General features: G+C 44.9%; 1 protein-coding gene across 1 annotated transcript in view; it reads left to right on the forward strand.

The window, feature by feature from the left end:
- p3h2 (prolyl 3-hydroxylase 2) overlaps window positions 1–15,415 on the forward strand; it is a 93,835-nt gene that overhangs the window by 57,712 nt on the left and 20,708 nt on the right. Inside the window, exons 2-3 of the mRNA XM_083647972.1 lie at window positions 6,170–6,325; window positions 8,948–9,137. Coding sequence (XP_083504098.1) covers window positions 6,170–6,325; window positions 8,948–9,137 — 346 coding nt within the window. The remainder of the gene's footprint in view (window positions 1–6,169; window positions 6,326–8,947; window positions 9,138–15,415) is intronic.

Raw genomic sequence — 15,415 nt, forward strand, 5'->3', positions numbered from 1 at the left:
CAAACCCCTAGACTCTAGTAGGTACTGTAGCGATAATGGGCCAAATATATTAAAATGTGAACCTGATTACTACATTCATTTTAATACACTTGTCAATCGGTATGTGTGAAATGCTATGTGTGATGTGCATCTTGGTACACAACAGTAGGATAGAACTGGGCTGAACTCTCTTCCAATAGTTTCCCACCCCAAGTGTTCAAAATGTCCGCTGTGTGAATAAGGTGGATGGAAGGCTTTCTTTAGGTGCTTCTCTCTATCTTTAACACTATGGCCGTGCCTCAGGAGTAAACTACTTCTCTCTCTCTTTCTGTGATTAAAGAGGGATAATGCTGTCATGTTCAAGGCTTCCCCAGGCTCTCTGGACCTCTAGTCTCAGGACAATAGCTCTGGCAGTGACCGGCCACAGCTGTGTTTGTGCTGGGTTTGCGTGGTGGAGTCGACCCCTCCTTCCTCCTACTGACCCCCTGCCCGAGCCAAGGAGGAGGAGGAGGCAGGTGGGTTCACAGCCTCCCACAGTGGCTGCTGGCAGACTTCTTCCCTCTTCTGGACGCCACAGCCTGTGCGGTCCTTGGCATTCGGTCTCTGCTACTTTGGACTGAACTCAACAATGTGATTATCATTGGATGCTTGTGTCCTAGTGGAGAACCTTCTTCCCAACTTGTCTTGGGGTGAACTTGTCAAGAATGACAGAACAGAGGATGCATCTTAAGAGTTAGAGATGGGCTGCAATGCTTGAGGTTGCGCCATCTATTAAAGAAGTCCACCCTCAGATAGTCTTACACTGATAACGTCAATGTATGATGTGCAATGCATTCCACAAGTTATTTTGTGTTGTAGTGTTGTAATTAACTTTTTGGCGTAACCTACATCATCTACTTCTACTAACATGATCTTCTACAGTTGACTTTTGACAAAGCTGCCAGCAAGCGGGTGTGAACTTGCATTGTGTGCTATGGGTTGTACATGTGGGTGGAGAGAGTGATGGTAATACTGGAGTTTTTCCAGTCGAGTTAAGCCCCTCATTCAAAGCTCAACAGCTTGTGTAGCTAGCTGCATTCTGGACAATTGTGGCTATTGTCGGTGGAGAAAATCTCTTCCTCTTCAATGATGGATTTCTCCCTGTAGGACTGTTGCATGTCGGTGCATTATGAGGGACTGACACCAAAAGTAAACTGTTGATGTTTTTCATTGAAAAATCTTTTACTATTAAACTCCATTGTATCTGCGCTGGAAATATCTCAAGATGATGTCATGTTCTACATTTGGTCAGTTATCCACGAGAATAAAAAATATACACCACCAAGTAGACTCTGGAATGTACATCTCCAGTAGCTATTTCTGAACAGTTTAAACTTTACACTGTTTTAGGCTGGATTTTCCCTTTAAAACACACTGTTCATTTCTCCAGCTGCTTCACCTCGTTTGCTCTGTATTTCTACATGTATGAATCTTTCATTAGGGACATGGACATAAGAACACACAAGAATGCATTTGGAGAAAGACTCAGGACTCTTGATGTCTCCAGGCAGGTGATCTGAGCAGGATCACTCTTTGACCTTTCAGAAGAAACCAAGCATTCAGCCAGGCGTTTGTCTCCTGGCTCTTCTGCCCGCCACAATAAAAGCGTCCCGACTTTGGCCGACAGAGAAATCATTCTTCAAGAAGAAGTGGGTTGTTTGTGGGAACAGAACGTCCGCTGCTTCCATCCGAGTGGTTCAGTTCAGTTCAGCTCAGTACTTTGTGATGCGGTGTGCAGTGTTGAATTAGGACTTGGATAAATGTGGGATATCTTGTTGACTACTTTCTAGTTTGCCCCATGGAAAAACTACAAAAAGCACAAACTCCCCGCCCAACTCACTCTCTCTCTCTCTCTCTCTCTCTCTCTCTCTCTCTCTCTCTCTCTCTCTCTATCTCTCTCTCTCTCCCTTCTCTCTCTCTCTCTCTCTCTCTCAGCTAGTTTTTGGCACCAGGCGTGCCTGACCTTCTCAAGAGAGGCTGTAAGACAGACTCTGGGGTCTGCTTTCGGTTTGCACCTGTTGGAACATGAAAATGTGGTCAGGTCAGGTGTCTCGTCTGTAATGTTGTAACCGAGCTAGCGCTGCATTGTGAGATATGTTGCATTCTATTATACTGTATTACTGAACAAAAAGAGAAACGCAACACTTTTATTTTTGTTCCTATTTTTCATGAGTTTAAATTAAATCTGTGTTAGTGAGCACTTCTCCTTTGCCAAGACCATCCACCTGACCTGACAGGTGTGACATATCCAGATGCTGAATAAACAGCATGATTATTTATAGCCTTGGGCTGCTAACAATAGCGTGCCGCAGGAAGTCAATAGGATTTTTGCATGGAGATTTTGATTAGATGCCTGAAATAAGGTCTGTGGTTAACAAATGTTTATGAAACTGAGACCTTTGCGTTCGGCATCTTCACAAATTAACATTATTCAAATAACATTTACGCTTCAAAATCATACACAATTCTGGGGCACGGTGGCACAGTGGGTAGCGCTGTCGCCTCACAGCAAGAAGGTCCTGGGTTCGATTCCTGCTTGGGACGCTGTGGGTGCTGAGGGTGTTCCCCTTACCATGTCCTCAGTGCCTACTGCCCAGGTGGGTTATCTCATCAAAGTTTGCATGTTCTCCCCCGTGCTCCCCTGGGGTTTCCTCCAGATGAAAACCCCCCACCAAAAAGAAATCCAGACGACGGAACCGAGCGCGATGCTAACTTCTGGGTTGGCCTACAAAGTCATCATCATCATCATCATTTCCTTTATTTTACCAGGTAGATTATTGAGACATTCTCTTTTACAATAATGACCTGTCATCCCTGCAGTATGCAGGCCGCTCTAAAATGTGCGGTTTTGTCACACAACACAATGCGCAACAGATGTCGCAAGTTTGGAGGGAGCGTGCCATTGGCATGCTGACTGCAGGAATGTCCACCAGAGATAAAATGGCACATTTTTACAGTGGCCTTTTATACGGGCTCTTTACCATTTCCAAGTGCATGCATCCTGGCTCACACGGTGCCACGACACATCGGCATCAGGGCTATTGTGAAAGGTGGCTGTGGGCTTTCTCAAGAATGTAGCCGGGAGAAACCTGCCCATGTTGGGACTCGACCATGATTAAGATCTGATCAGATATGTACTGTATGTTATGAAGGAAGAGTTTATCCAAATAATTTTCTAAAATTACATTATTTGTTTAAGGGAGAAGGAGGTATAATAAAGTAAGTGACTAATACTGACTATCGAGTGAAGAGAGATAGGGGCCGTAGCTAGTGATAGGAAGGTCATAGAGTCAGGGTTTGAGTAGGGGGTAGGGGGGGGTGGGTGGGGGGATGTGGGTGGCTTAGGGCAGTGGTTCTCAAATGGGGGCCCGTGGCACTTTGCCAGGGGGTCCGCGAAAGGTTTTCAGGATTTTTTTTTTTTTTTTGCAAAAGCTTGATAGTTCAACGAAAATATTGTATCCTTTAAATCTAAAATGGCTCATGGATTACATTCTAATTTCTAATCTAACAAACCTATCAAGTTATGTGCATCCTGGCCTGGTAGCTCACCTGGTCGCACACATACCACGAAGGCTCGGTCCTTCACACGGCCGACCCGGGTTCGAATCCGACCTGTGGTCCTTTGCTGCATGTCATCCCCTCTCTTTCCCCATCTTTCCTGTCTGACTACTGTCCTATATATGAAAGAATAAAATAAAGGTGAAATGCCCCAAAAATAATCTTTAAAAAAACAAAAAAACAATCAATTTAAGAGTCAAGCACGTTACCGTGGAAACAATTAAGCTTAGCCCAAAATCACAAATCTGAATGAGGGGGTCCCCGGTATATTTTCTATCTTGTAAGGGTCCTTGGCTGAAAAACATTTGAGAACCTCTGGCTTAGGGGTAGGGTTAGGGTACGGAGAGGGAGGACCATTTTACACGTCTAAAACAATTAGCCGCGTTGTTGAGGTACCCCCAAAAACATTGCCTAAAGTGCCATAAGGCTGAATGGCCACACCACTGCGCCGTGGGCTTCAATGTATTTGTGCTTCTATGAGTCTCTGGACAGACATGGATGTTGACTGCAACGGTTGTTTCTAGTTGAAGTGAGCATTGTTCTTCACACAGAGCCTGCTGATATCCTGTGTTGGGTAACAGGCGAGAGCGCTAAGCGCTGGAGTTAAGTGGTCGGCTTTGATGTGAAAGGTAAGGATGTTAACTGATGTATGGATCGTGGATAGGGAGGGGAGTACAGTCTATTTTAGCTCCTACAACATCTGGAAGTCCTCTCTGGGCCTCGTACAATAGGCCACCTGTGCTGCCTCAGTGCAGAGGGCAGGGACATTAAGTCATCTACTTTCATAGACAGGAGAGGAGGAAACGTCTCACTGAAACTGCTGGACAGAGACTTTACAGTCAGTGAAGACGCTCACCTAGCTAAGGTCATTGACTATGATATTTCTGACTGATTACGAATATATTTTGAAAAACGGTGTAAGGGCGTATATTATGCCAAAGTGTTTTAGCTCTCCAACGATATCGAGAATGAATGTTGTGCACATGTATAAATAAATTCTTTGTCTCCACAAACATACTGTGAATGAGATCTATCCCCCCCTTTCCCGTATGAGTTAGTTTTTCACTCAACCAGCTGTTAGATCTGACAGCTGCTGGCTTTCATCCTTTTAACCATGAGGTCATTCACACATGACGTGGTCTGTACTGTATCCATATCACACACACACACACGCACGCACGCACGCACGCACGCACGCACACACACACACACACACACACACACACACACACACACACACACACACACACACACACACACACACACACACACACACACACACACACGTAAACATTCACATTATCCCAACTCTGTGTTTAGCCCAGTCAACAAACTACATTTTTCAGTAAGAGGATGGGATTTCTGTGGTCATTATTTCATCCTCTAATTGCCCCTCTGGGATAAATACAAGTTTTTTGTATTGAATTGATTTACAATACTACTAAAATTCCTGAATCCCACATGGTTTGAGAGCAGAAAGCTAATCTGTCATGGTAGAGATATTAGCTCCAAGGATGGCAACTCTCCCTGCTAACAGGATGTGGACTGAACAGTCCGTCCCTCTAAATCTGCCAGGTTTTTCTCCCCTCCGATGAACCAAATCCACCTATATTGCTTTTTGAACTGCTAATGCATTCCAAATTGCCTGATGGGAATAAAATGATAGAAATGGCCTGAATGTGCGTAGTCGGTTTTTATTGCAGTTTTTATTACTCCAGTGGAAGACAAGATGAAAAATGAATATGTCTGGCATCAATATTTATTAAAATTTTCTGAAAAGTAGATGAACTTAAAAAAAAGAGTCATAGTCAAATAAAAAATTAACAGAGACACCTGTGTAACACATTTTGGACGCCTCTTTTGTCAGTGGAGACATGTGGCATCATGTTATGCTATCCATTAAATTGGTGAAATTTAATTTCACACATTTTCTTGTTGATAAAAGACAGATGTAACAGAGAAAACCATTTCAGCTGTTGTGGTCACATTGGCAAGCTAGACAAACAAAGTTACTAAGAGGACCTCTGTTTTACGTTGCATTAAAATTAAAGCACATGCCCTGACATAAATTGTATATACAATTTATGTCAGAGCATGCCCTTTAATTTTTATATTGTGACCTCCTGCATTTTCGACACAAAACGGCTGCTTTGGGTGTAATGTGTGGGCGTATGGCCCAGCTAGAGACAGCCGGACTGGAAATATAGTCATCTAACTCGTGGCACAGTTTTCCCTCAAGAGATGCTGTATGAACTAAACCATGGGAAATGCCGTTAGGACGAGACCTGAGGCTTATTCAGCCAGCTTTCAAACACAGCTGCCACATGAGCTGGCATCAAACATGAACGTACATTAACGTGACTGAAGATTTGACTTCCTGTCTCTCTTTCTCTCTCTCTCTCTCTCTCTCTCTCTCTCTCTCCCTCTCTCTCTCTGAGTGCTGAAGGCCATAGAGGTTCAACCCAGTTTGTAGGCTACTGTTTACAGTCTCAGTAGCTGTGCTGATTTCAGACTTGTCATTTACATTATTTGAAATATCTCTCTCTCCCCCCCCCCCCCCCCCCCCCCCCCCCCCCCTCTCTCTCCTCTGTAGTTGAAGCAGCCTGACAAGGCGGCGGCAGCAGCTCACACCTACTTCCAGGCCAACCCGGAGCATGTGGAGATGGGTCAGAACCTGGAGCAGTACAGGGACCTTCAGCAGGGGGTCCAGGAGGAGCACTTTGTGGACCGAGAAGCCCGGCCTCACCAGGTAACACAGGATGGTTCAGTCTGAGAACCTTTTATGCCTCTTACCTTCCTCACTGCTACATTCTTCCTTCCTTCCTTCCATCCTTCCTACCATTTTCAGACGTAAATTTGAAAATGTTGATTAATTTGAAAACGTTGCAGATTTTCCCATTAATTTAAAAACATTACACAAATAAAACAACTTTCTAAGGTCAGGCAACTAAAACAACTTGGTTACGGTTAGGATTATGGGTTGGGTTAGGGTTAAATGACAAAAACGTTAAATGTGACTTAATTATTATGAACCCAATTGTGCTCAATTTTCTGAAAGCTTACGGATATGGATGAAATAGGAGCAGTACCACACACACACTCAAACATTTGACTCTCTAGTGCCTACTAGTGGATGTATTGCTTAACATGATACCAACGTAAAAGTGACAGTTACATCGTTTGAAATTGACATATTTACAGTATTTTCATATGAAAATGGAGCATAATTGGCCATTATGGTTGAAATGTAGACTTTGGACACGCTGGGGATCGAGCATGGCTCTCCGGTGTGAAAGGCAAGTATTTACGCCCTCCATCTACCCCGACCACATGGCCTTTACTGGCCACCACGCTATTTCAATAACAGACTCTATGACGTGTATAATGTTGATATACACGTAGCTAGAAATGTTGATATGCAACATATTTGGTTAACAAATCTTGACATTCAACGTGAACATAGCCATGCTTTGCAGAAACCTAAACTGCCAACATTTTATTCAGGCGACTGAATAAAGCTGTCCTTCCTCCTATCTTCTCCCTATGGACCCTGCTTTCCTTGTTGACTCCTGTCCCTATCTCCCTTCCTCCCTCTCTCTATTCTCTCCTTCCTTCCTTCCTTCCTTCCCTCCTCCCTTCCTTGCGATGACTGCTTTGCAATCAGTGTGTTTAGTTTTAGCTGTGTTGATGCTTCTCCCTCAGCCAAGTAAGCATTTCTGTTCATCATTGTGACCTGTTGAGTTTTTGCCAGCTTTTGTCTTCAGCTGCCTTTGCACCTTGCCAAAACGTCTAGCCAGCCAAGCTTTGACTTTAGCTTTTCTGCTCCTCTTCTTTCCAAAAGCGACAACTCTGTGGCAGTATGAAGGGCCCTTTGTGTTTGTGGCCATCACAGTTTAATGATGGGACACTCATTTAGCTCGTTAAACGCTGGTTGTGGTTAGCGTTGAAAGCCATAGCAGCTTCAATCATTTGTACACGGCTGTGTACTGCCATTTTCTACATTTCTCTCTCACTCTCTCAAGAGCTTGCATGATAATAAGTGATCATTCTTGTCCATCCCTAGCCCATCCAAGGATTTCCTATCGATGAAGTTTGAGTTTCTGTAGGTGGCGCTCTTCTCTTTGTCTGTTCAGCCATGGTGGCTATCACTGCTCATGCTAACGACCCAGTTATTTTATCTATTGCAAAAAAATCTGTTGTTGCTGCTGGAAACCTAAAACACATCACTTTCACTTCCTGCCTGCCAGCGGTATTTTCCCAGGAAGGACCTACTTGACAGCGGGTGTTTATGAGCAGAAAATAAAGCTTTTGTGAATTGATTTGAATCCCTATTGTGTTAAATGAATAGAGGGTAGCAAAGCGGGTATTTCTATGAAAACATCAAGGACTATTCCTTTAACAAAACAGGCTCATCATAAAGCGCTGCACGGAGCAACAAAGGACACCAGTGCTCCTGAGTTACATCACTGGCTTTCCTGGGGAAGCTAAAGCAGGTCTGACTGTGGTTAGTTCTTGGATGGAAGACTCTCACTTCCCTCTGGTCTCAATAATATCCCAATGCCCCAGGGAAGAGACAGGGACTCTGTCCTGTGAATGAGCACTGTCCTTCAGATGAGACGTTAAACCGAGGTCCTGACTCTCTGTGGACATTAAAGATTCCATTGGCACTTATCGCTAGGGGGGGTTTCTACACCCCTGGGAGGTACAGAACTGGTGCCCTAGGGGGTGTTAACCCCAGGGCCCTGGGGGGTCTAACCCCGGTGCCCTGGGGGGTATAACCCTGATGCCCTGTGGGGTATAACCCTGATGCCCTGTGGGTATAACCCTGATGCCCTGGGGGTATAACCCTGGTGCCCTGGGGGGTATAACCCTGATGCCCTGTGGGGTATAACCCTGATGCCCTGTGGGTATAACCCTGATGCCCTGGGGGTCTAACCCCGGTGCCCTGGGGGGTATAACCCTGATGCCCTGGGGGTATAACCCTGGTGCCCTGGGGGTCTAACCCCGGTGCCCTGGGGGGTATAACCCTGATACCCTGGGGGGGTGTAATCCTGGTGCCCTGGGGGATGTAACCCCAGTGCCCTGGTTAAATTCCCACGTAAGCCTTCCTTGCATCATGGCCACCTAATCCCTTATTTGGCACATTCCGTCCTGAACTCTCCACCGGGATAGGTGATGTGTGGTGAGTGAGCGTTCTGCCGTTCATCACCCAGGTGGGTGCTACACATTGTTGCTGGATGAGTTGAGCCCCCCCCCGATAAGTGAAGTGCTTTGAGTAGCTAGAAAGGCGCTATATAAATGCAATCAATTATTATGACTATTATTATAAATCCAAATATCTTCATTCTTCTCTCTTGTTTTCCATCCGCAGCGCTCTTTCACAGCTGGAGTGAGGCTGTATGACCAAGGCGACTACGAGGCGGCCGTGGTGCTGTTCGAGGAGGCTCTGGTGGAGTACTACAAGGCAGATATCGAGTGCCGGGTGCTTTGCCAGGGGCCACAGAGGTTTGAGGGCCACGACCACCTGCTCTACCGCTACAGCCTGCAAGAACTCATATCAGGTACCAGGCCAGAAATAGCTCAACAGGTTTACATGTAGCTAACAGGTTTACATCATATCAGGTACCAGGCCAGAAATAGCTCAACAGGTTTACATGTAGCTAACAGGTTTACATCATATCAGGTACCAGACCAGAACTAGCTCAACAGGTTTACATGTAGTTATTTTTTATTTAGTCTTAGTCATAGTCCTGTGTCAAATGTTCTTGTTAGTTTTATCATATTTAGTCAACGTCATCCTGTTTTTATTGTCCGTCCGATGTTCGTTCACGCGATATCTGAGGAACGCCTTGACAGAATTTCATCAAATTTGCCTCAAATGTCGACTTGTACTCAAGGATGAACTGATTAGATTTTGGTGGTCAAAGGTCAAAGTTCAAGGTCACTGTGACCTGTGATTGGCAGGTCGCATGTCCTGTGATCGCTCGGCTCGCTGATCACGGACCAATAGCTAGTCTCACATGGTCAGACCAAACGTCTTACATCAGCGACGGAGGGTCTGAATCACAAATCAGCATTTCCGGGTTTCGCCATCAGAAATCCTGTTGCGAAATCTGATTGGCTGGGCTGTTATGGAAGTCCGGCTCGCCATTCGTGGTTGGTCAATTCATACGTCTGTCACGCATTTTGTTTTGGTCTTAGACGGTGGTCCTTAACCACTTTTCAAGAGTTGTGCACCAGATGTAGATATCTATCTACGACTGGCTACTGCAAGACTAACCAATAGCAGGCAGTGTTGCAGCTCTGTCTGTGGGCTTCACAACGGGAATCCACAAACCACTGGGTGACATCACAGTGGCTGTGACCATATTTTTATACGGTCTAGGATTAGAACCAGCATCCTCTCATTGAGGCTGTGGTTCAAATTGTTTACACCCTCTCTCCGCGTTACACCCCAACAAACACTTTGACATTGAGTCGATGTTGATACGACGGCCTGCACCAATCAAAACCTGTGTAAATATCATTTTGGAAAGCTGAAATGACATCTGACTTGTCCATAACTGGCTGCTAGCAATGTTTTGTGAAAACTGCACCTAATATGACATCAGTTCAATACAATTTGGTTTACGGTAATATGATTTTTTTTACAGTGCCATAAAAGCATATTGGGAAATTGTTTTGCTTGTGTGGGTTGATGTCCTGCACAAAGGCTTGCTAAGATGCTGTGCTTCTCTCCCCATCTGAGAAATCCTGCCTTGTGCCGTTTATTGATGTGAGAGCAGAGCACCACTTTGAGTTAAAGGAGGAGTTCCTGGGAAACAGAGTTACAGCATTCTCGTAAACGATTGAAGTGAATGGTGACCAACTTTCAAACGTAAAAAAAAAAAAGGCTCCATACTGCTCACCTGGCATAATCCAAGTCTCCACAAGCCCTGTGATGCCAAGTTGACTTGAAAAGCTGAAAGTCGCGTTTTCACTTTCAATTTTAATTTCACTTTAAGCTCAGGACTACAGTGAAGATTTCAACTAAAAACAGGGTGTTCACTTCAATTGTTTAGGAGGATGATGTAACTCTGTTTCCCTGGAAAACTCCACAATGTTTTGTGGACTAAAAAACTTCACACCCGTCCTTCCATTGGCATGGGATGAGTAGATAATGACGGAATTTTCATTTTTTTGGGTGAACTCATCCTTAAATGTTTAGATGCACAGCCATTGACAGTAGATGTTAGGAGTGAATCTTGTGATTGTGAAAAGCCTCAGGTGTTGCATTACTAACAGTATCTAAGACGAAAGGAATGAGACTGGCCGGTGTGCAGAGTATTTGATCAACTTATCAGTGGCTTGGCGGAAGGCATGGAAGAAGAGAAGAGGAGGTGCAGAAAGAAAGACAGAGAGAAATGAGACATGGAGTTAGTTTAGTTTGGTCTGTTCGGAATTCACCTCCACAGGACTTGATAGCCCAAAACAATCAAAGTGAGTTTTTTCTGATGGCGTGTATTTATTTTAATTCAGAGGATGAGTCTGGAATATATACTGAATGATTTATTTGTTGAGAAGAAACTCCAGATTATTCCACCAATATTTGTCTTCATGGGTTGCCAAGCTTTTCCTGGCATTCCAGATTGTGAAATAAATATATTTGGATATGACGACGCCCCTCCCTTGGCTTTCATTTCTATGGAGTTGGAAAGGTAAAAAATAAACATCCAACCGCACAATGAAAGACTTCAGACCTGATTCAGATTTATCTTTTATGACCCTCATAATGTTATGTAAACAGCAACGCCATCTTTAGTCCTGTCTAAACAGCTATAAAGAAGAGCGCTGCTATAACAGGGAATCTACATGTTGGAGCAGTGCACTGTTTGTTTGTTTCGTGTGTTTTTTATTATTATTGGATACAGTAAAGACATAGCACAAAAGAGTACAGTAAAAACAAGATATATATACACCAACATCAAAAAGTGCATACCGGTATGTGGCAGGAAGACCAAAGAAACCCAGAGGGGCTTATGGAATGTCTCCCTTAATATCAATCATAATAATTACAGTATAGTAAGTACACATGAGAGAGAGAGAGAGACATAGAACAGTATAGTAAGTACACATGAGAGAGAGACATAGGACAGGGGTTTCATGTCAAGCCACCCAAATAGATACAGATTATTAGGCAACAAACATCAACTTGGTCAAATCTGTACCATAGGCTACACAACAGATGATTCTCCAACACATTAAGCTGCCTTCACAATCACATGATCGCGAGGTAGAGCAGAGAAAGGTCGGTGGTAAGTAGGTCAAAGTTGAGATCATTTGAACTTTGAGCACAGCGCACGGTGGCAAATTTGAGCCGTGCACGACACCAAGGGTAGCGCTGCACCGCTCTCCACATAGGAAACAACTGTTTTACCGCGGATCATGTGTGGGCGGCTTTACATGCGGTTTCACTATTATCTCCAAGGGAATATCTCCAAGGGAAAGGTACTTACTGAAAATTACGCTTTCCATCATCTACTTGCTTTAAATGGCTTTTTCACCTGGGTTACTGGGCAAGTTGACATTACGTTCCATCGGCTCGTTTGGCCTCTAAACGACTATGACATCTCATACTCATGTACTCATATCTGATTAGTGAGCCTTCCCCATATAAGACCCTGATATTGTCATTGGCAAACACTGTTGCAGTCACCCTGTAAGTGCTTCACCAGACCTCTGAATATCTCGAACTTGAACCCTAGGGGAAAAAACAATGACTAGGCTGTTCTAAGGTAACAAACACATCCTCGCATGTGGGATTCATTGACATGTTCAGCAACACATTACGGCGCTCGAGAGCCAACCTGGGAGACTTACTGCAGAATGCAAACCTCCCTGTGGTACGCTGCCTCTGAGGCAGTCACAAACTAATGTCAACCACTCGGCCCTGGTTACCGCCGATGTGTGGAGTGTTATCCTCTGCTGTTCCAAACTATTAGCTGAGCCGTGTGCACGGAGCTCCAGGGATTTAGGAGACATGCTCTATTACCATCTCCGACAGCCCAGGAAAACAGCCTGAACATGGGCCAGAATGGAGGGCTGAGTGCCCCAAATGACTCACTACAAGACCTCTCTCTCTCTCTCTATCGCTCTCTCTCTCTCTCTCTCTCTCTCTCTCTCTCTCGTATTTTAAGTGATGGTGTGATGTTTTATTAAAGGAAAATCAAAGGTATCTCGCTCTCTCTACTGTCTGTCTCTCAATTCAGTTTAAATTCAAAGTGACTTTATTGGCATTAGATGCAACCGTATCTGTTGCCAAAGCATATACAGTACATACACATACAATACACATACACATACAACATATACATACATTGTTACATTCATTGTTACATCATTTATGCAAACAGGAAAACGTTCATTGGAGTAACAATAAAATGTATACAGACATACAGAGAATGAGCTCAGCTGTTGCCTCTCAGACTGTAACAGGCTGAGGCTAACTTAGCCACTACACAGCATATGTCTCTCGCTCTCTCCCTCCCTCTCTCCCTCCCTCCAACTCCTCGCCCTGTAAAACAGATTCATGACCCCCGACCGGGACGGCACAGCTCAGTGAAATAGAAGAGTCGGTATTTCTTACACTGATTCTTACACTGAATCACCAAGTATCAGTCATGCAGGCATAACAGGCTCCATAAAGAACAAGCAGTAAAATACACATGCAGTTTATGTAGTGTGATATCATTTCATTCTGTCAGCAGCATGGCATGGAGGCAGTGGGAATCCCTGTGACTCAGTCGGGTAGCTGGATAGCATCGATCACGCTTGGTGTGGAAGGATGCGTGACAAGACCGTTAACCATAGCAAAACACTGGCACCAGAAGATGATGAGGCGATTATATCATATAGTCTGTTATCCACACACAGAGACTTGGGTCAGTTGTGTTTATGATTATATATAGTCTGTTCTGTTATCCACACACAGCGACTTGGGTCAGTTGGGTTTATGATTATATCATACTAGGCATCTCACGTGGTACGCGCGCTCGATTCCTAGGCTTGCCCGCCCTGCAGCTCAAATACGCACGGCTCGGCCGCTATGCGTGGCCTCGCCTGCCCTATTGGCACGCACAATGTCTCCCTCTCTCTCCCTCAGTCTCTCTCCCCCTCTCTCTCTCTCTCTCTGTCTCTCCCCCTCAGTCTCTCTCCCTCTCTGTCTCTCTCCCTCTCCTCTCTCCCTTCCCTCAGTCTCTCTCCCCTCTCTCTCTCCATCTCCCTCTGTCTCTCCCGTGTGTGTGTGTGTGTGTGTGTGTGTGTGTGTGTCACTGATGACATCATCAGTGATGTCACAATGCCTATGTATGACATCACTGATGACATCATCACTGATGACATGATGTCGTCAGCCTTAGGGCAATTAATCTGCCCTAATTAAAAAATCCACAGACAGACAGACAGACAGAGTCCACATTGCCAAATTTATATCTATAGATAGTCTCTTATCCACACACAGCGACTTGGGTCAGTTGTGTTTGTGTCAACAACAGACGGGCCTTTTGCACAGACTGAGAGCAGTAGCCGCAGCTTCATTGCCGGTAAGCGTGCTTTGTCTCAAACCAAGGTATGGCCGGCTGGAGTAAACACTGCTAATTGGCTAATTAGTTTTGGTGGAGCTTTGTTTGACGTCTAATCAGGGGATTATTTTCCACAGGAACGCTACAATGGAGAATCTGTGATTATGCTGTTTGTTTGGCCAACGGAGACATACGTATTTTTGAGTGGAACACTTTTTTCAGAGTTGAATGAAAAGAATGGAATTTCATTGGATTACTTCCTTGTGTATTGGCTTCAGTTTTGGCATGTAATCCAATGATGGTTTTCAGACCCAGAAACCGCGCGTCCCCTTATGGAACTGCTGGCGTGGGTCTGGCATGACACAATTCAGCCCTCCACTCGTCGGAAAGACTTGGAGAGGGAGAGACGGTCTGCGTCTCTCTCTGCTGTTTGAGAGCAGAAAGACTTGGAGAGAGACTGTCTGAGAGCAGAAAGACTTGGAGAGAGAGAGACGGTCTGCATCTCTGCTGTCTGAGAGCAAAAAGACTTGGAGAGAGAGAGACGGCCTGCGTCTCTCTCTGCTGTCTGAGAGCAGAAAGACTTGGAGAGAGAGAGACGGTCTGCGTCTCTGCTGTCTGAGACCAGAAAGACTTGGAGAGAGAGAGACAATCTTTGCCTCTGCTGTCTGAGAGTGGAAAAGTCGTGGTGAAGCTGCTGAAGGGTGACTTCACTGAACACACAAACCTTCCATCCATCCAACTGGCTCTGCACTCACACTGAACGTCCGCCTCACGTCTGCCTGGGCCTGACCTTATCATCACCTGAGGGTATCGCCTCGCCAGTGTACCGAACATAAAGACATCAAGAGAACAATGTTTAGCTGTACTTTGATCTACTTCACACCAACAGTGAATGTCTTCATGTTGGATTATCTGTATTTTGATTTGATACAGATCAACAGGTCTAACTCACTCCAATGTCTGTTTTCCACAAATTCTGCTGTAAGACAAATCCTAAACAAAACCTGGCCCAAAAGTGATTCACACTGATGCATTGGAAAACGGACAGAATTACTAACCGCTAGATTTATGTCCATTGGGCTGTTTTGAGGCGTCAGTGTTCTGGTATTCAGAACACAACGCCTCCTCGACTCTGATTTGCTAAACGGACGGTGACAAATCCTAACCATTCGCGGCCAGACGGTTTGTACATAACCATCTGAGAACGACTCGCTGGGGAAACCGTTTCAAAGGGCAGGCACTTTCAAAAAGTACCTGGCAGGTGATAGGTTGAGCCATCT

This window comes from Poromitra crassiceps, assembly GCF_964638095.1.
Source record: "Poromitra crassiceps genome assembly, chromosome: 12".
NCBI lineage: Eukaryota > Metazoa > Chordata > Actinopteri > Beryciformes > Melamphaidae > Poromitra > Poromitra crassiceps.